This window comes from Leucoraja erinacea, chromosome 13, assembly GCF_028641065.1.
Source record: "Leucoraja erinacea ecotype New England chromosome 13, Leri_hhj_1, whole genome shotgun sequence".
Classification (NCBI taxonomy): domain Eukaryota; kingdom Metazoa; phylum Chordata; class Chondrichthyes; order Rajiformes; family Rajidae; genus Leucoraja; species Leucoraja erinaceus.
In genome coordinates, this window is record NC_073389.1 from 53,823,415 (window position 1) to 53,845,484 (window position 22,070).

Here is a 22,070-nt window from a genome sequence, read left to right on the forward strand (position 1 = left end):
TCAATATGATCATGGCTGATCATTCAACTTGACCACCCATCTCGAAATAAAACATAATATTTACCATGGAGTAGTGGATGACATTTTGGGTCGAGACCCTTCTTCAGACGGATTCACTCATTCCTTCTCTCCAGCGATGCCACTGATGAGTTAAGGGTCTGTCCCACTTAGGCTATTTTTTAAGCGACTAGGCTGTCGCCACATGGTCGCTGAGGTGTCGCCTGTATGGTTGTGAGAAGTGAATAGACAATAGCTAATAGGTGCAGGAGTTGGCCATTCAGCCCTTCGAGCCAGCACCGCCATTCAATGTGATCATGGCTGATCATCCCCAATCAGTACCCCGTTCCTGCCTTCTCCCCATATCCCAAGTCCCGAACCAGGGCCACACAGTCTCAGAATAAAAGGGAGGCCAGTTAAGACTGGGGTGAGAAAAAACTTTTTCACCCAGAGAGTTGTGAATTTGTGGAATTCCCTGCCACAGAGGGCAGTTGAGGCCAAATCACTGGATGGATTTAAGAGAGAGTTTGATAGAGCTCTAGGGACTGGTGAAATCAAGGGATATGGGGAGAAGGCAGGCACGGGTTATTGATTGGGGGCGATCAGCCGTGATCACAATGAATGGCGGTGCTGGCTCGAAGGACCAAATGCACCGATTTTCTATGTTTCTATAATATTTACCATGTTCGCCTGCATAACAGCGAGCTGCTTTGTGATATCTTTGAGGCAGAAGTGTATGTAACTTTGATTTTGCCGTTTTGATTTTGAGACTTATCCATTCCGTGATTGATCTGTTCCAGATGCCGCAGTGTGATGAAAATTGCCCGGGCCAAACTCGAGTTAATCAAACCTAAGGAAGTCAACATGGAGGAGTACGAGGTCAGTGTGTTGGCGTGGATTGAAAGTTAATTATCGTATAGAAAATAGACGCCATTAATTGTGACCGCGTGGGTTTTCTCCGGGCGCTCCGGTTTCCTCCCGCATTCCATGGACATGCAGGTTTGTCGGCCAATTAGAAACATAGAAATTAGGTGCAGGAGTAGGCCATTCGGCCCTTCGAGCCTGCACCGCCATTCAATATGATCATGGCCGATCATCCAACTCAGTATCCCGTACCTGCCTTCTCTCCATACCCTCTGATCCCCTTAGCCACAAGGGCCACATCTAACTCCCTCTTAAATATAGCCAATGAACTGGCCTCGACTACACTCTGTGGCAGAGAGTTCCAGAGATTCACCACTCTCTGTGTGAAAAAAGTTCTTCTCATCTCAGTTTTAAAGGATTTCCCCCTTATCCTTAAGCTGTGACCCCTTGTCCTGGACTTCCCCAACATCGGGAGCAATCTACCTACATCTAGCCTGTCCAACCCCTTAAGAATTGTGTAAGTTTCTATAAGATCCCCTCTCAATCTCCTAAATTCTAGAGAGTATAAACCAAGTCTATCCAGTATAAGACAGTCCTGACATCCCAGGAATCAGTCTGGTGAACCTTCTCTGCACTCCCTCTATGGCAATAATGTCCTTCCTCAGATTTGGAGACCAAAACTGTACGCAATACTCCAGTGTTGGCTTTGCATGTCCCTTCTGTACTAGTCCCACCCTGCTGCCTGCGTTTGGCCCACATCGGCTCTAATCTGTCCAGTCCATGCACCTTGAGGAGGGTCTCAACCCGAAATGTCGCCCATTCCTGCCCTCCAGAGGTTCTGCCTTTCCCGGTGAGTTACCCCAGCCTTTCCTCGGTTCAAACCAGCATCTGCAGATCCTTCCTGCTCATGTGCCTGTCTCATTGTTTCTTAAATGGTGCAATAGTACCTGCCTCAACAGCTTGTTCCATACACCCACCAGCCTTTGTGTGAAAAAGTTACCCCTCAGGTTCCTATTAAATCTTCCCCCCCCCCACCATAAACGTATGTCCTCTGGTCCTCGATTCCCCTACTCTAGGCAAGAGACTCTGTGCGTCTACCCGATCTATTCCTCTCATGATTCTGTACATCCCCAATCAGTACCCCGTTCCTGCCTTCTCCCCATATCAAGAGTATCAAGAGTATATTTAATTATCCCCTGACTCCGCTATTTTTAAGAGCCCTATCTAGCTCTCTCTTGAAAGCATCCAGAGAACCGGCCTCCACCGCCCTCTGAGGCAGAGAATTCCACAGAATCACCACTCTCTGTGTGAAAAAGTGTTTCCTCGTCTCCGTTCTAAATTGCTTACCCCTTATTCTTAAACTGTGTGGCCCCTGGTTCTGGACTCCCCCAACATCGGGAACATGTTTCCTGCCTCTCGTGTGTTCAAGCCCTTAATAATCTTATATGTTTCAATGAGATTGCCTCTCACCCTTCTAAACTCCACAGTGTACAAGCCCAACTGCTCCATTCTCTCAGCATATGACAGTCCCGCCATCCCGGGAATTAACCTTGTAAACCAACGCTGCACTCCCTCAACAGCAAGAATGTCCTTCCTCATATTAGGGGACCAAAACTGCACACAATAACCCAGGTGTGGTCTCACTAGGGCTCTGTACAACTACAGAAGGACCTCTTTGCTCCTATATTAAATTCCTCTTGTTATCAAGGCCAACATGCCATTCGCTTTCTTCACTGTCTGCATGCTTACTTTCATAGACTGATGTACTAGGACCCCCAGATCCCGTTGTACTTCCCCTTTTCCCAACGACGCCATTTAGATAGTACTGAATTATTGTCAAGTCACAGTAACAAATTCTTCACTTGCATACCCTAGGTATACAAACAGTCACCACATAAAGGGCATGGACAAAGTTACAAATCCCCCCCCCACGCCGTTGTTCTACTACCCCCCCTCCCTCACGGCAGACCCCCCCCACCCCGGATCCTCCTTTATTCCCGGGCAGCGGCGTCCTCACTTCCGCGTGGTCCGTCCTCGTCCCCCGGTCAGCGCCATCATCAACCGCCGCGCCTACCTCTCCGGATGTCCCCGTGGCGCCGACCCCAGCCCCAGCCTTGTACAACGTTTATTGGTGAATCGACTTAAGGGAAGTTGCAGGAGGCAACAGAATGTAACGCAACGCACTCGTGTTTTGGTTTTGTTTCAGAGGTGGCACCGTGAATACCGAAGATTTCGAGAAACCACCGTCTGTATAATGATCGGCCTGGAGATGTTCCAGAAGAAATGGTAAGACAGCGATTATATCAGGCAGGAGTAGGCCATTTGGCCCTTCGAGCCAGCACCGCCATTCAATGTGATAATGGCTGATCATCCTACTAAATCTTGCCCCTGTCACGATAAATCCAGCTGATACAAACCTCTCTCACCAGATAGAGACTGATCCTCTTCTTAAACTTCACTCTCCCCTCTCCTTTTGATTACTTGAGCGCAGAGATCAAATAGGTTCTGGAATAGAAACATAGAAAATACAAAAACATAGACAATAGGTGCAGGAGTAGAGGCCATTCAGCCCTTCGAGCCTGCACCGACATTCAATATGATCATGCCTGATTATCCAACTCAGCATCCTGTACCTGCCTTCTCTCCATACCCCCTGATCCCTTTAGCCACAAGGGCCACATCTAACTCCCTCTTAAATATAGCCAGTGAACTGTGGCCTCAACTACCTTCTGTGGCAGAGAATTCCACAGATTCACCACTCTCTGTGTGAAAAATGTTTTCCTCATCTCGGTCCTAAAAGATTTCTCCCTTATTCTTAAACTGTGTGACCCCTTGTCCTGGACTTCCCCAACATCGGGAACAATCTTCCTGCATCTAGCCTGTCCAACCCCTTAAGAATTTTGTAAGTTTCTATAAGACCCCCCCTCAATCTTCTAAATTCTAGCGGGTACAAGCCGAGTCTATCCAGTCTTTCTTCATATGAAAGTCCTGACATCCCAGGAATCAGTCTGGTGAACCTTCTCTGTACTCCCTCTATGGCAAGAATGTCTATCCTCAGATTAGGACAGTGGGAGAACGTATGACGAGAGGCGGGTGAGGCTGTTATGAAGACACAAGAAACTGCAGGGCGCTGGAATCTTGAGCAGAACACAAAGTGCTGGAGGAACTCCAGTGGGCGGCACAGTGTCACAGCGGTAGAGTTGCTGCCTCACGGCGCCAGAGACCCGTGTTCGATCCGGACTGCCAGCGTTGTCTGTGCGGAGTTTGTACGTGGGTTTTCTCTGAGATCTTTGATTTCCTCCCACACTCCAAAAACGTGCCGGCTTGTTGCTTAATTGGCTTGCTGTAAATGGAAATTGTCCCTAGTGTGTGTTGGGTAGCATTAGTGTACGGGATGGCTGGTCGCTTCAGTTTAGTTTATTGTCACGTGTACCGAGGTACAGTGAAAAGCTTTTGTTATCCGTGCTATTCAGACAGGGCTATTAAAGATAGCGGAGTCAGGGGATATGGGGAGAAGGCAGGTACGGGGTACTGATTGGGGTTGATCAGCCATGATCACATTGAATGGTGGTGCTGGCTCGAAGGGCCGAATGGTCTCCTCCTGCACCTATTGTCTATTGACTTGAACCCGACGGACGTTTGAGCTGGCGCTGCCGTGGAGCGGGAATCTGTGGCGATGGTTAGAGTCGTCTCGTGGTCTAGCGAGACCACACAGCCCGAGCTGAAGCCTGGCTGGGCAGCAGGAAGACTGTCTAGAGGCGATGAGAACCGTGAAGAATTGTAACGCCTCAATTGTGGGATTTCAACCGCATGCTGACATATTCTCACCAAATACCGCACATTTCATGGCGATAGTATCACTGCCCACTCATTACTGAAACTGAGCTGGGGGGGGGGGGGGTTTGTCCATTCCGAAAAATGAAACTGCAAGAAAGTTATGAACTTCATGGGAGGTCACGGTGGCACAGCGGTAAAGCTGCTGCCTTACAGCGAATGCAGCGCCGGAGACCCGGGTTCGCTACCGACTACGGGCGCTGTCTGTACGGGGGTTTGTACGTTCTCCCCGTGACCTGCGTGGGTTTTCTCCGAGATCATCGGTTTCCTCCCACACTCCAAAGACGTACAGGTTTGTAGGTTAATTGGCTCGGTGCATGTGTAAATTGTGCGTGGTGTGTGTAGGATAGTGTTAATGTGCTGGTCGGCACAGGCTCGGTGGGCCGAAGGGCCTGATTCCGCGCTGTATCCCCTCGGTGGACCCAACTCGGCAGGTTTGGTCGGCAGCTGCATTGCGACTGAAATGTGAGCAGGTACTCAAGACTTCTCCAGACTAAAGAAGGGTCTCGACCCGAAACGTCACCAATTGCTTGTCTCCAGAGATGCTGTCTGACCCGCTGAGTTACTCCAGCTTTTAGTGTCTACAAGGAGAGGTTGGACAGACTTGAATGGTCTTCCCTGGACACACTGGAGATTGAGGGGAGACCGGATAGAAGTCGAGAAAACGATGTTTGAGACAAAGTTGTGATCAGTTTAGACTTTAGAGGCTACAGTGCGGAAACAGGCCCTTCGGCTCACCGCAACCTCGCTGACCACACTAACACCATCCTACACACAGCAGGGCCAGTTTACAGTTTTTACCGAAGACAATTAGCCGGCAAACCCGCAGGTCTTTGGAGTGTTGGAGGAAACCGGAGCACCCAGAGAAAACCCACGCAGGTCACGGGGAGAAGGTACAGGCAGCACCCGTGGTCAGGACTGAACCCGGGTGTCTGGCGCTGTGAGGCAGCGACTCTACCGCTGCGCCACCATGCCGCTGTAATGAGTTCTCGACATGAGTGATCGTAGAGTGAGCAGATTGGTGGTGGTTCAGCTCCACCTCATGACCATGCAGATGTAGTTAGCGAACTCGCAATGAGCCCGGTTGGATTTATAATAATAATATATAATAATTATCTTATTTATATAGCACATTTTTAGTCAACTTGCATTGACCCCAAAGTGCTTCACATAATTACATTACATTTACACACAGGCAAAGGTGGGTGAAGTGTCTTGCCCCAAGGACACAACGACAGTATGCACTCCAAGCGGGATTCGAACCGGCTGCCTTCCGGTCGCCAACCGAACACTTAGCCCATTGCACCATCTGTCGTCCCTAATAGGTAGTTGAGGCCACAGTTCATTGGCTATATTTAAGAGGGAGTTAGATGTGGCCCTTGTGGCTAAAGGGATCAGGGGGTATGGAGAGAAGGCAGGTACGGGATACTGAGTTGGATGATCAGCCATGATCATATTGAATGGCGGTGCAGGCTCGAAGGGCCGAATGGCCTCTACTCCTGCACCTATTTTCTATGTTTCTATAATGCGGCCACATATCTGCCATTTCCCACATTGTCTGCTAGATGCCACTGCTGCAGTAATACTGGGATAACAAGGCTAGAGTTGTCAGGCAAACCTTCAGACTACCGCCAGGATGTGATGGTCTAGTCCCATAACCTCGCCACATTCCCTGCTCGTCTAGGATTCTTTATCTATATATTACTAAAACCCTGTTCTTGTCCGGTTTTGGCTTTCTGTGCTGCAGTTTATGAGAGTACGGCGCCACCTACAGCCGTCATTTTTGGCCACCTCGCTCAGAGCCCCCCTCCGCCGCATGTGTGCCGAGGATTCTTGCCGTCGATGAAAATTGACAGAGATATTAATGTTTTTACAACATTCCCCATTCTCTCTGCTGCCCCCGCTGGAGTTAGTGTGTGATGCTGCATGCCGCCTCCCCCCCCCCCCCCCCCCCCCCCCCACCACAACCACACGTTGGGGGAACAGACCCAACGGGTCTGCACTTGGTTTCTTTCTCTATCTTTCTTTGTCTCTTTCTCTCTCCTCCATTTCTCTCTCTCCTTATCTCTATCCTTTCTCTCCTTTCTCTCCCTCTCTCTCCTTTATCTCTCCTCTCTCTCTATCTATCTCTCCTCTCTCCCCTCTCTCTCTTCCTCTCTCTCTATATTTTCCTCTATATATAGATAGAGATATATTCAGTATCTCTATATCCCCCTTTCTACATGTCTATCTGTTTCTCCATCTCCCTCTATATCTATCTCTCTCTTTCTACCCTTTCTCTATCTCTCTCTTTCTACATGTCTATCTCTATATCCTTCTCTCTCTCTCTCTATCTCTTTCTTTTTCTCTCGCTCTCTCTCTCCCTCGCTCTCTCTCTCTTCCAGTCTTGCCCTCTCTCCTCTCTCTCTCTCTCCATCTCTATCTCTCTATCCTCTCTGTCTATCTATCTCTATCTCTATCCTCTCTCTTTCTCTCTCTCTATCTCTCCCCCTTCTCTCTCTCACTCTCTCTCTCTCTCTCTCTCTCTCTCTCTCTCTCCATCTCTATCTCTCTATCTCTGTATCCTCTCTCCTCTCTCCCCCTCTCACACCAACATGTGGCTGAACACTGAGATCATCCACTTCTGTGTGAAGATATCCACAAATGCTGCCTCCTTGCCTTGGGCGTCTCCAACACTGACTGTCCCCATTGCTAGGGACCAGCGACGATCACAAACCCCTCGTCCCGTGCGAGCTGTCTAACTTCCCCTCCACGGGAGACTCAACGTGACAGCGCTCCAGGGCATTGGCGTTGCAATGTATTTCTCTGGAACAAGGTTCAACTGCAGTTCAGTGCTGCCTGCAGAAAGCCTCCACTGTGTGCCGGGTATATCCATCGCTGAGCAAGCACGGAGAGGCTCGGCCCAGTTTTTAATGGGCACCAACTCTCAATGCCTGACTAATCATCATTTGCATTAATTGGTTATTAAAATAACTCACTCATAATGCATCTGTTGTCCCCATCCAGAACTTCCAATCAACCTTTCTTTCTAATTTCTCTGGCCCATTTTCACTGTTGCAGTTTTACAACTTCAAACATTTAGTCCCTTAATATTTCTTTCTGGTCTTACAGCAAATGTTCACTGTTTCAGTTTCCTTTGCCTCTGCTCTGCCTCAGAGGGCGGTGGAGGCCAGTTCTCTGGATACTTTCAAGAGAGAGTTAGATAGGGCTCTTAAAGATAGCGGAGTCCGGGGATATGGGGAGAAGGCAGGAACGGGGTACTGGTTGGGGATGATCAGCCATGATCACATTGAATGGCGGTGCTGGCTCGAAGGGGCGAATGGCCTACTCCTGCACCTATTGTCTATTGTCTTTGCATGTTCAAATGTTGTCATCTCAAACCTTATCCGCTTCTAAGCAAGGAAGAGTCATTGGAGTGTACTCGTGTGTATTCCTCCATAGTTGTTGCCTCGCCTGCTCAATGCATCCAGGATATTTCATTTCATTATTAATTATCGTAAATGCTGGGGCTGAGTTAAGGGCAGTTCATCTGTGGAACTCGTTGCCAAGGAGGGGTACGGAGGCCAAGTCTGTGGGAAATTTTAAGGCAGAGACAGACAAATTCTTGGTTGGAACGGGTGTCGAGGGTTACGGGGGGAAGGCGGGAAAATGGGATTGGGTGGAATAAATCGGCCGTGATCGAATGGCGGAGTGCGCCCAGATTGGCGCATGTGTAACTTGTGAAAGGGCGTGTGAGCACATGAGTTAGCAGGAGTAGGCCATTCAGCCCTTCAAATATAATCTGCTACGGTCCAACGGAGCAACCTGAGAAAACCCACCCGGTCGTTGGGGGAACGTACTAACTCCATACAGACAAGCAAGCGCCGCTAGTCAGGACCAAACCCGGTTCTCTGGCGCTGTGAGGCAGCAATTCCACCACGGCGCCACCGTGTACCTCGGCACGTGACGATAATAAACCGTAAATTATGTGCATTAAGAAACTGTGGGTGACAATAGACAATGGGTGCAGGAGTAGGCCATTTGGCCCCTTCCAGCCAGCACCACCATTCAATGTGATCATGGCTGATCATCCCCAATCAGTACCCCGTTCCTGCCGTCTCCCCATATCCCCTGACTCCGCTATCTTTAAGAGCCCTATCTAGCTCTCTCTTGAAAGTATCCAGAGAACCGGCCTCCACCGCCCCCTGAGGCAGAGAATTCCACAGACTCACAGCTGGCTTATACCGAAGCTAGGCACAAAATACTGGAGTAATTCGGCGGGTCTGACCTGCTGAGTTACTCCAGCATTTTGTGTCTAAATCTAGATTGGCTACCTGCTGTACCATATTGCAACAGTGACAATATGCGTAATAATACTTGGAGCTTTGGGATATCTTAGGGGTTCTGAAAAATATGCTTTTTATAAATGCAAATTATTTCCATAAATGTGGAAGATGTAAGCTGATGTGGAACCATTGCACGTTGAATGTGTTTGATCATAAGTGATAGGAGCAGAATTCAGCCCATTGAGTCTACTCCACCATTCAATCATGGCTGATCTAACTCTCCCTCCTAACCCCATTCTCCTGCCTTCTGCCCCATAACCTCTGACACCCGTACTAATCAAGAATCTATCTATCTATCTAGGACGCAAGTTGAAATTGGCATGTAGTAAAAGTAATGCTGTGGTTGTTATGGGAGATTTCAACATGCAGGTAGACTGGGAAAATCGGGTTGGTACTGGACCCCAAGAAAGAGACTTTGTGTAGTGCCTTCGTGTTGGATTCTTAGACCAGCTTGTATTGGAGCCTACCAGGGAGAAGGCAATTCTGGATTCAGTGTTATGTAACGAACCGGATTTGACAAAAGGAACTTGAGGTTAAGGAGCCATTAGGAGGTAGTGACCATAATATGGCCAGGTTTAATCTACAATTGGAGAGGGAGAAGGGAAGATCGGAGGTCTCACTGTTACAGTTGAACAAAGGGGACTATGGGGAGATGAGGGAGGAGCTGGCCAAAGTTGACGGGAAAGACAGGGATGACAGTGGAACAACAATGGCAGGCATTTCTAGGAATAACACAGAAGGTGCAGGATCAGTTCATTCCGAGGAGGAAGAAAGATTCCAAGGGGACAAAGGGGCGACAAGGGACGTCAGGGACAGTATAAAAATAAAAGAGAAGTACAACGTAGCAAAGATGAGCGGGAAGCAAGAGGATTGGGTAATGTTTAAAGAGCAACAGAAGATAACTAAAAAGACAATACGGGGAGAAAAGATGAGGTACGAAGGTAAGCTAGCCAAGAATATAAAGCAGGTTACTAAAAGGTTCTCGGAGAGGAAAAAATTAGTTAAGACCAAAGTTGGACCCTTGAAGTCTGAAAAAGGTGAATTTATTATGGGGAGCAAGGAGATGAGTTGAACAGGTACTTTGGATCTGTCTTCACTAAGGAGGACACAAACAATCTTCCTGATATAGTTGTGGCCAGAGGATCTGGGGTGACGCAGGAACTGAAGGAAATCCACATTAGGCAGGAAATGGTGTTGGATAGACTGATGGGACTGAGGCTGATAAATCCCCAGGGCCTGATGGTCTGCATCCCAGGGTACTTAAGGAAGTGGCTCTAGAAATCGTGGACGCATTGGTGATCATTTTCCAATGTTCCATAGATTCAGCATCAGTTCCTGTGGATTGGAGGGGAGCTGATGTTATCCCACTTTTTAAGAAAGGCGAGAGAAAGAAAACAGGGAATTACAGACCAGTTAGCCCGATATCGGTGGTGGGGAAGATGCTTGTGTCAATTCGAAAAGATGAAATAATGGCACATTTGGATAGCAGTAACAGGATTGGTCCGAGTCAGCATGGGGTACTGATTAGGGATGATCAGCCATGATCACAGTGAATGGCGGTGCTGGCTCGAAGGTGCAAATGGCCTACTCCTGCACCTATTGCCTATTGTCTATTTAAAAATATCCGCTGACTTGGCCTCCACAGCCTTCTGCGACAAAGAATTGTACAGATTCCTAAAGGAACGTCTTGTAATTTTGAGACCGTGACTACTGGTCCCAGACTCTCCCATTAGTGAAAATATCCTCCCCACATCCACTCTATCCAAGCCCTTTCACTATTCGGTGTAACTCGGTTTGGTCCTCCAAATATCTATTTCCTAGAAGGGTAATCCTTGGCCATGTTAGTGTCTTGGCCATAGGTGGTGTCGAACCCAGTGCACATGAAACAGATGCTTCACATCTGTATCGTTTCTTGGCCCCGCTCGTTGCTCTCCTGTCTCTCCTCCAAGCAGCAATTCAAAGAAGTGGCCGAGTCGCCAAGTTGGCCTGGCACGGAACCAGTTGGAGAGGTCCTCTCCTCCCTCTATCGTGGGGGGGGCTGAATTGTGCAGCGTCTGCATTTACCAGCCTTGTTTAATCTGCCCGGCAACGCGGCGGGTTGCAGGGGGTTTTAGGTCGTGTCCCAAAGTGCTTGCCTTTCCAGCTGAGCCTGCCGGGGCCCCAGTGTTTTTACAAGCGAGCCGCTGTGAGGAGGAATTTAAGCTGCTCCGCTGGCTTGGCCTCCCTCCCGTCCGTCCCGGCTCCCAGTTCTGAGAATAGTCTCTGAACATTTTGACAGCTGCCGGCCTCGTTTGATGTGTTACAGAGAGGCCCAACACAGTGCAGCCTTCCAACCAAGGACGGGTGCTTTACATGTCTGCCCCGGCCCTCCCCCTCAAATCTCCCTTCTCTCTCACTCCCTCCCTCACTCTCCTCCCTCCCTCTCCCTCCTCCCTCTCTCTTCCCCCTCCCCTCCCCCCTCCTCCTCCCTCCCCTTCCTCCCCTTCCTCCCTCCTCCCTCCCTTCCTCCTCCCCCTCTCCCTCCCCTTCCTCTTCATCCCTCTCCCTCTCCCCTCTCTCTCACCCCCCCTCTCTCTCTCTCCCCCTCCCTCTCTTTCTCTCTCTCCCTCCCTCACTCTCCCCCTCCTCCCTCCCTCCCTCCTCCCTCCCATCTCTTTCCCTCCCTCCCTCCCTCCTCTCCACTCCCTCCCTCTCCTTCCCTCCCTTCTCTCCCTCCCTCTTCTCACTCCCTCCCTCTCATTCCCTCCCTCTCCCTCCTCTCCCTCCCTCCCTTTTCCTCTCCCACTCACTCCCTCTCTCTCCCTCCCCTCTCTCTCTCTCCCTCCCTCTCCACCTCTCTCTCACTCTCTCTCTCTCCCTCTCTCTCACCATCTCTTTCTCTCTCTCTCTCTCTCACCCTCTCCGTCTCACTCTCTCTCACTCTCTCTCTCCCTCCCTCTCCATCTCCCTCCCTCCATTGCTCTCCCTCCCTCCCTCTCCTTTGCCTCTCATTTCCCTCCCTCCCTCTCATTCCCTCACCCCTTGCTCTCCCTCCCTTGCTCTCCCTCCCTCCCCCTCTCCCACCTCCCTCCCTCCCTCCCCCCCTCCTCACTCCTATCTCTCCTTCCCTCCCCTCTCCTCTCTCTCCCTCCATTGCTCTCATTCCCTCTCCCTCCCTCAAGCTCCCTCCCTCCCTTCCCTCTCCATCTTTCCCTCCCTCCCTCTCACTCCCCTCTCTCTCCCTTCCTCCCCCTCCCCCTCCCTCCCTCCCTCCCTCCATCCCTCCCTCACCATCCCTATCCCTCCCTCCCTCACTCTTGCAACAAAAAGCTTTTTCACTGTACCTCTCGGTACACGTGACAATAAACTAAACTGAAGTAATACCCTATAGTAGGTATCAGATGCAGCCTTGCACCTGCGGGTCGGGGGGTGGGGGGTGGGGGGGGGGGGTCATCGTCAGTAGGCCGGACTCCAGGGGGACAAGCCTGCCGTAATTTTCGCCAGCTCGACACTTTGGGAATCATTTCAAAGTAGAAATCTAGATTGCATCTCTGAACCGGTTCCCACAAGCAGCCCTGTGTGTGTTCACAGCTGTCAAGTGTATCCTGCGCAGATTTTTTACAGATGATGCCTTGGCCCCGTTTAGAGAAAGAAAGAATCCAGCCATCAATGGAGGCTCTTGTTTCAGTTGTCCATCGCCTGGTTCTCAGTGCACCGGGCCCGGTTGTTTTTGGCTGGCGGAACCGTACTTTCAACGGCTGCCTTTATAGAAACATAGAAATTAGGTGCAGGAGTAGAGGCCATTCGGCCCTTCGAGCCTGCACCGCCATTCAATATGATCATGGCTGATCATCCAACTCAGCATCCCGTACCTGCCTTCTCTCCATACCCCCTGATCCCCTTAGCCAGAAGGGCCACTTCTAACTCCCTCTTAAATATAGCCAATGAACTGGCCTCGACTACCTGTGGCAGAGAGTTCCAGAGATTCACCACTCTCTGTGTGAAAAAAGTTCTTCTCATCTCAGTTTTAAAGGATTTCCCCCTTATCCTTAAGCTGTGACCCCTTGTCCTGGACTTCCCCAACATCGGGAACAATCTTCCTGCATCTTTACAAAATTCTTAAGGGGTTGGACACGCTAGATGCAGGTCTCGCTGCATCTCCCCCTTTCCCAATCAGCCACCATTTAGATAATAATCTGCTTTCCCGTTTTTTGCCACCAAAATGGATAACCTCACATTTATCCACATTATACTGCATCTGCCAAACATTTGCCCACTCACCCAGCCTATCCAAGTCACCTTGCAGTCTCCTAGCATCCTCCTCACAGCTAACACTGCCCCCCAGCTTAGTGTCATCCGCAAACTTGGAGATATTGCCTTCAATTCCCTCATCCAGATCATTAATATATATTATCAGCGGCACGACCCATAGAAACGTAGAAGCATAGAAAATAGGTGCAGGAGGAGGCCATTCGGCCCTTCGAGCCAGCACCGCCATTCATTGTGATCATGGCTGATCGTCCCCTATCAATAACCCGTGCCTGCCTTCTCCCCATATCCCTTGACTCCACTAGCCCCTAGAGCTCTATCTAATGCCTCTGTCCCACTTAGGAAACCTCTGGAGACTTTGCGCCCCACCCAAGGTTTCCGTGCGGTTCCCGGAGGTTTTTGTCAGTCTCCCTACCTGCTTCCACTACCAGCAACCTCCAGCAACCACCTGCAGCCTCCGGGAACCGCACGGAATCCTTGGGTGGGGCGCAAAGTCTCCAGAGGTTTCCTTTCGGGTTTCCGAAGTGGGACAGAGGCTTTACTCTCTCGTAAATCCATCCAGTGACTTGGGCTCCACTGCCCTCTGTGGCAGGGAATTCCATAAATTCACAACTCTTTGCACAGGCAATGTTCGACCTTGAGAGGTGTGCCGTGCTTTACCCCGTCGTCTTGTACCATCAGTGCAAGGCTGGGGTCGGGTGGAGACAACAGACAATAGGTGTAGGAGTAGGCCATTCGGCCCTTCGAGCCAGCACCGCCATTCAATGTGATCATGGGTGATCATCCCCAATCCTGCCTTCTCCCCATATCCCCTGACTCCGCTATCTTTAAGAGCCCTATCTAGATGGATGGGTGGCCTAGATGGGTGGTGTTGTCACCGAAAGACAGGGAGAGACGGAAAGTGGACAGTTTGAATAACTCAGCGGGACAGGCAGCATCTCTGGACAGGAAGAATGGGGTGACGTTTCGGGTCGAGACCCTTCTTCAAACTCAGTAATTCATACCAACGTCATATATATACCTTTCTAAATCACCGTCTACCTCTCTCATTTCTCTTTCCCCTTCTTCTCGACCCGAAACATCATCCATTCCTTCTCGCCAGAGATGCTGCCTGTCCCGCTGAGTTACTCCAGCAGTTTGTGTCTATCTTCGGTGTAAACCAGCATCTGCAGTTCCTTCCTACACGTGGGAAGTGCAACTGATCTATCTACCCCTATTCCTCCCTAGTTAGTATTTTCTTCTGATGGATGTTAGATAACGCACGATGAGTGTTTGTCGGCCTGTACTGGCTGGAGTTTAGAAGGACGAGGGGGAACCTCGTTGAAATTTGCCGATTAGTGAAAAGCCTGGATAGAGTGAATGTGAATCTAGGGCCAGAGGTCACAGCCTCAGAATTAAAGGACGTACCTTTGGAGAGGAGATGAGGAATTTCGAGACATTTCATCAAACCACCGTGGGAGATAGATGCAGGGTGCTGGAGTCACTCAGCGGGCCAGGCAGCATCTCTGGTGAAAAGGAGTAGTATGATGAAGGCTCTCGACCCGAAAAACGTCACCCATTCCCTTCTCCCCAGAGATGCTGCCTGACCCTCTGACTTACTCCAGCACTTTGTGTCTATCCTCGCCCGGGAGTGAATCCCCGCGATCACAGGGAGAACGTGCAGACTCCACACAGACAGCGGGATGGAACTCGGGACTCTGGCGCTGCCAGGCAGCAGCTCTACCCGCTGCACGACCAACCGTCCCTTTGGATGAAACTCATTGAAGAAAATAAACTTCTCAGGCATCTGAGCGATCTTTGTGGAAAATATTGGAGACGTGTTATCTTTGGCACTTTATTGAAGGAAATATTCCTGGTGCTTCACCGGAGAAAGTTGTGTCAGGACATTGTGCAGAAGTGTTATAATTGGGCTGTAACATTAAGTTTCCTTGAGGTGAGATGGGGAATGTGACACTTGCTGGCAAATAGGCAGGTCCTTGCTCCGCGCTGCAAGCTTTGGCTATGAGGTGATTCAGCCACAGAGTTGTAGCACGTGGGAACAGGCCCTTCGGCCCAACTCACCCACACCGACCAACAATGTCCCAGCTATACTAGTCCCACCTGCCTGCACTTGGTCCATATCCCTCCAAACCTGTCCTATCCATGTACCTGTCCAACAGTTTCTTAAACGATGGGATGGTCCCTGCCTCAACTACCTCCTCTGGCAGCTTGTTCCATACTTGTGTGAAAAAGTTGCTCCTCGGATTCCTATTAATTCTTTCCCCCCTCACGTTAAACCTATGTCCTCTGGTCCTCGATTCCCCTACTCTGGACAAGAGACTCTGTGCGTCTACCCGATCTATTCCTCTCATGATTTTGTACACCTCTATAAGATCACCCCTCACCCTCCTGCGCTCCAAGGATTAGAGACCCAGTCTGCTCAACCCCTCCCTATAGCTCACACCCTCTAGTCCTGGCAACATCCTTGTAAATCTTTTCTGAACCCTTTCAAGCTTGGCAATATCTTTCCTACAACATAGAAACAGAAAATAGGCGCAGGAGTAGGTCATTCGGCCCTTCGAGTCTGAACCGCCATTCAATATGATCATGGCTGATCATCCAACTCAGTATCCTGTATCTGCCTTCTCACCATACCCCCTGATCCCTTTAGCCACAAGGGCCGCATCTAACTCCATCTTAAATATAGCCAATGAACTGGCCTCAACTACTTTCTGTGGCAGAGAATTCCACAGATTCACCACTCTCTGTGTGAAAAAAAAAATTCTCATCATGGTCCTAAAAGACTCCCCCCTCGTCCTTAAACTGTGACCCCTTGTTCTGGACTTCCCCAACATCGGGAACAATATTCTTGCATCTAGCCTGTCCAACCCCTTAAGAATGTTGTAAGTTTCTATAAGATCCCCCCTCAATCTTCTAAATTCTAGCGAGTACAAGCCAAGTCTATCCAGTCTTTCTTCATATGAAAGTCCTGACATCCCAGGAATCAGTCTGGTGAACTTTCTCTGTACTCCCTCTATGGCAAGAATGGCTTTCCGCAGATTAGGAGACCAAAACTGTACGCAATACTCCAGGTGTGGTCTCACCAAGACCCTGTACAACTGCAGTAGAACCTCCCTGTTCCTATACTCAAACCCTTTTGCTATGAATGCTAACATACCATGTGTGCCCAGAACTGAACACAATACTCAAAATGCGGTCCACGCCGACCAACATGTCCCAGCTACACTAGTCCCACCTGCCTGCCTTTGGGTCATATCCCTCCAAACCTGTCCTGTCCATGTACCTGCCCTAATCTCTTTTAAATATTGTGGGAGGTATTAGCTGCAGGTCGAGGTTGGTCTGACTTGGATTGTTTTTACTGGAACACTGAGGTTGTAGGGTGACCTGATAGCAGGGGCAGAAAACCCGGGAGGGTGGGGGGGGGGGGGTTACAGAGGGGACACGTCCCCTCCATGTTTTGAGCGGTGGGGGACATCCCCCAAGTTTTTGTATTCCGAATTTAAAAAACCGGTGAAATCTCCGCTTTTCGCGAGACAGTGGGGGTGGGGCTGATGATCGAGGGCACCGATTGGAGGAGAGACGTCAGTCAGCAGGCAATGGGGGAGGGACATGATTCAGCGCAATGATTGGAGGAGGGAGGAGTGGGGAGGGGGGGGGGACTGAGGATAGAGCGCGGTGATTGGAGAAGGGAGACATGGCACAGACCTGCTCTTCATCCGCAGCCAGGATGATCCCGGCTCTCTGGACGCTGTCCTGTCCCCTCCTGAGTTCCCCCCCCCCCTCCCCCACGGGTGGTCAGAGAAGTCGGCAGTAGATATCCTCCTGTAAAGGATCTTTGGTTGGGAATCAGACGGGTCAGCGCAGAGAAACAGCGCTAAACCCAGCTCAACTCTGCCTGTCCCGCCAGGTGAGCCTACAGCCCTCCCTGGACTTGCGGGAAATATGGCCAGCGCGGAGAAGCAGCGCTGGTATCCCGTCAGTCCAGACAGGGCTGTAGGTTAACCCGGTGAGACAGGCAGAGTTAAGCTGCATTTAGCGCTGGATTGAGCCTCCGAAGCCTCGCGCGTGTGTGAGCGTGTGCATGCGCGCGCGGCCGCCAACAAATTGTGTGTCCCCCGGTCCCCTCCATGTTTTGACAGCGGTTTCCGTCTCTGCCTGATAGAACCCGAGATTGTTTTGTGGGCCTTGGACTTTGTTTTAATCTGCATTTTTAGTATAGTTTAGATTAGAGATACAGGCCCTTTGGCCCACCGAGTCCGCGCCGACCAGCGATCAAGTCCAGTCAAGTCAAGTCTATTCGTCACATACACATACGAGACGTGCAGTGAAATGAAAAGTGGCAATGCTTGCGAACTGTGCAGAAAAACAAACAAACGAACTACAAACAGAATGGAACAGAATCACATGTAACATATTTGCGGGAGGGAAGAAAAAGGAAAAAAACAGCAATTTTAAAAAGACATCACACAACAGTAGATTGGTTCAGTAAAGTTAGTCCCTGGTGAGATAGGAGTTTACAGTCTGAATGGCCTGTGGGAAGAAACTCCCTCTCATCCTCTCCGTTCTCACAGCATGGCAACGGAGGCGTTTGCCTGACCGTAGCAGCTGGAACAGTCCATTGCTGGGGTGGAAGGGTTCTCCCATGATCTTGTTGGCACTGGAGTATACTCCGTACACTAAAACCATCCGACACGCTAGGGACCATTTACAATCTTTATCGAAGCCAATTTACCCGCTGCCCTGCACGTCATTGGAGTGTGGGATGAACCCGGAGCACCCGGAGACATCCCACGGGGAGAACGTACAAACTCCGCATAGACAGCACCCGTAGTCAGGATCGAACCCGGGTCTCTGGCGCTGTGAGGCAGCAACTCTACCGCCCCCTACCTGTTATACTTGACTATGGATTTGCTCACATATAGATTCAGTGTCCTCGCTGCACATGACAGTAATTAATCGCTACCGATAATTAGTCGGAAGGAACTGCAGATGCTGGTTTACACCGAAGGCAGACACAACGTGCTGGAGTAACTCAGCGGGGACAGGCAGCATCTCTGGAGAGAAGGAATGGGGGGACATTTTGGATGGAGTGAATTTGTAGAGGGGTTTCCACTAGTGGGAGAGTCTCGGACCAGAAGCCACAGCCTCAGAATAAAAGGACGTACCTTCAGCAGTGGGATGAGGAGGGGTTTCAAGACCCTTCATCAAACTACTGAAGATAGACACAAAATGCTGGAGTGTTTAAGAAGGAACTGCAGATGCTGGAAAATCGAAGGTACACAAAAATGCTGGAGAAACTCAGCGGGCGCAGCAGCATCTATGGAGCGAAGGAAATGGGCAACGTTTCCGGCTGAAACCCTGAAGGAAATAGGCAACGTTTCGGGCCGAAACCCTGAAGGAAATAGGCAACGTTTCAGGCCGAAACCCTGAAGGAAATAGGCAACGTTTCGGGCCGAAACCCGTAAGGGTTTCGGCCCGAAACGTTGCCTATTTCCTTCGCTCCATAGATGCTGCTGCACCCGCTGAGTTTCTCCAGCATTTTTGTGTACCTACAAAATGCTGGAGTATCTCTGTGGATCAGGCAGCATCCCTGGAGTAAAAAGAATTCCAAATTAAAGGACGCTCTTTCAGAAAAGAGGGGAGAAGGAACTTCTTTAGTCAGATGATAGTTAATCTGTGGGAACTCATTGCCGCAGAAGGCTGTGGAGGCCAAGTCAGTGGATATTTGTTTATGCAGAGATAGACACATTTCAAGGATTATGGGGAGAAGGCAGGAGGCAGAGATCAGCCACGATTGAATGGCGGAGCGTACTCGATGGGCCGAATGGCCTAATTCTACCACTGTAACTTGTGAACTTGTCAAAAGGAGTCGTCTGATGAAGGGTCTCGACCCATTCCTTCTATCCAGAGATCCTGCTTGCCCTGCTGAGTTACTCCAACATTTTGTGTCTACCAATAATCAAGATTCAAGATTCAAGATTCAATTTAATTGTCATTTGGACCCCTTGAGGTCCAAACGAAATGACGTTTCTGCAGCCATACCTTACAAACAAATAGACCCAAGACACAACAACACAACATAATTTACATAAACATCCATCACATCGCTGTGATGGAAGGCCAAAAAAACTTATCTCTCCACTGCACCCCCCCCCCCCCGATGTCAAAGTCAAAGCCCCCGGCAGGCGATGGCGATTGTCCCGCAGCCATTAAAGCCACGCCGGGTGATGCAAGGTCGCACACCGGGTTCTTGATGTTAGAGCCCCCGGCGTGCGCTCGCAGAGTCCCGCGGCCATTCCAAGCCGCGCGGGGCGGTGCTGTAAGGCCCCGCTCCAGGAGCTCTTCGACCCCGCAACTCGGGCGGGAGAAGTCGCCGTTGCGGGAGCCCTGAAAAGTGGTCTCCCTCCAGGGACCCGCGGGCTCCCGGTGCCGCCGTCCGCCAGACGCTCATTTGCAGCCTCCGAATCTCCGAAGGTCGGGCCGCAGCAGCAGCAGCAGCGCTCCACCACCGCTCCACCCGCTCCGGACTCGGCCAGCTCCGCGACGGTGAGGTGAGTCGTCGGCACCAGAGCCCCCGGTCTTCCTGTTGGAGGCCGCTCCACGTTGCAGCCCCAACGACAACGGAGACCCGACAAAGAAAAGGTCGGGTCTCCCCGCCTATAATGAGTTCCTTTCAGCGTTCCTAATCCTTACGGACAGGGAGTTCCAGATTTAGTTCCATAGTGAAGCATTTTGTTCCACACTGTACAGGCTTGGAGGAGTTCTTTATGATGTCTCCACTTATCTAGAAGTTCCAAGGCCATTTCTTGATGCCAGGGTGCGCTGCATAAAGTAATGAGGACCCTTCCATTTTGTTTTCTCAGCTACAGTGAAGCTTTGATTTACCTTATCCACGCCTACCAATACAACAAGGAGCTCCTGTCCAAAGGAATGTACCGGGGACATGATGAGGAGCTGATGTCCCACTACCGGCGAGAGTGCTTGCTTGTAAGTAAAACTTCTCAGCAAGGTTAAGTGCGGCACGGTGGCGCAGCGGTAGCGTTGCTGCCTCACGGCGCCAGAGGCCCGGGTTCGATCCTGACTACGGGTACGGAGTTTGTACTTTCTCCCCGTGACCTGCGTGGGTTTTCTCCGAGATCTTCGGCTTCTCCCCCCCCCCCACACTACAAAGACGTACAGGTTTGCAGGTTAATCGGATTGGTATAAAAAATGTACTCAAATTGTCCCTAGGAACAATTGACTCAGGAACAGCTGTTTCCCCTCTGTTATAGACAATAGGTGCAGGAGTAGGCCATTCGGCCCTTCGAGCCAGCACCATTCAAATCCACCTCTGCACAGACTCAACAGGAGTATAGGAGCAAAAAGGTCAATATACACAATAGACAATAGGTGCAGGAGTAGGCCATTCGGCTCGAAGGGCCGAATGGCCTACTCCTGCACCTATTGTATATTGTCTATTGTGGCCCTTCGAGCCAGCACCGCCATTCAATGTGATCATGGCTGATCATCCCCAATCAGTACCCCGTTCCTGCCTTCTCCCCATATCCCCTGACTCCGCTATTTTTAAGAGCCCCATCTAGCTCTCTCTTGAAAGCATCCAGAGAACCTGCCTCCACCGCCCTCTGAGGCAGAGAATTCCACAGACTCACAACTCTCTGTGAGAAAAAGTGTTTCCACGTCTCCGTTCGAAATGGCTGACCCCTTATTCTCAAACTGTGTGGCCCCTGGTTCTGGACTCCCCCAACATCGGGAATGTGCGGGGATCGCTGGTGGGCGCGGACAGTTTTCCTTTTTTTTTTCTCAGGGGGCCTGTTTCCGCGCTGTATCTCTGAACTAATTGTCAATTTTAATTGTCACTGTCAGTGTACAGTACAGAGACAACGAAATGCATTTCGTTGTCTCTGTACTGTACACTGACAATGACAATTAAAATTGAATCTGAGTCTGAACTAAACTAAAACTAAGCGTTAGAAGCCAATGCAACTTGCACAACAAAGTCACAATCGCTCAACTTAAAAAAAAAACACTGTTGCAAAGTCCTTTGGGATGATGGTCAGGGTTCGGGGTCGGCCATTGTGACGCTCTCTGTATCTCTGCTTGGCAGAAACTCAACGAGCACTCGGCGTCTCTCTTCGAGTCGGGCGATGGGCAGGAAGTGGAAGAGGGACTGGCAACCATGAACGAGCTTGTGGTGCCCTGCCTCCCCCTGCTGCTGGCCGAGGAGACGGAGGAGAGAAAGACATCGTGGCGGTGGAGGACATGAGGAACCGCTGGTGTTCGTACCTGGGGCAAGAAATGGAACGTAAGTGCTGTTCGGGCTCACCGGTTCCGGCAGCAGAATGAGGCCGTTCGGCCCATCGAACCTCGGGTTCCCTGGCGCTGTGAGGCTGTTATGGGCCTGTCCCACTTACGCGACTTTCGCGGCGACTGTCGGCACCCGCCACAGGTCGCCGGAAATTTTCAACGTGTTGAAAACCAAGCGGCGACCAGAAAGACGCGATGACTCTTTGGGCGACTGAGGAGACGACTCACGGCCATACAGGCGACATGTCTCTTCAAGGGAGATGCTAAATGTACTGTACACTGACAATGACAATTAAAATTGAATCTGAATCTGAATCTGAATGTCGCGGGGTGACAATAGACAATAGGTGCAGGAGTAGGCCATTCGGCCCTTCAAGCCAGCACCGCCATTCAATGTGATCATGGGTGATCATCCCCAATCAGTACCCCGTTCCTGCCTTCTCCCCATATCCCCTTTTAAGAACTCTCTCTTGAAAGCATCCAGAGAATCCGCCTCCA

At 50.4% G+C, this 22,070-nt stretch overlaps 1 protein-coding gene across 1 annotated transcript in view; it reads left to right on the top strand.

The window, feature by feature from the left end:
• LOC129703061 (ubiquitin carboxyl-terminal hydrolase 25-like) overlaps nt 1-21,626 on the top strand; it is a 148,107-nt gene extending 126,481 nt beyond the window's left edge. The window contains 5 exon segments of the mRNA XM_055645251.1: nt 798-876; nt 3,068-3,147; nt 20,132-20,255; nt 21,373-21,498; nt 21,501-21,626. Of these exon segments, the coding sequence (XP_055501226.1) occupies nt 798-876; nt 3,068-3,147; nt 20,132-20,255; nt 21,373-21,498; nt 21,501-21,611 (520 nt within the window). The 3' untranslated portion in view covers nt 21,612-21,626.
• The last annotated feature ends 444 nt before the right edge of the window (nt 21,627-22,070 follow it).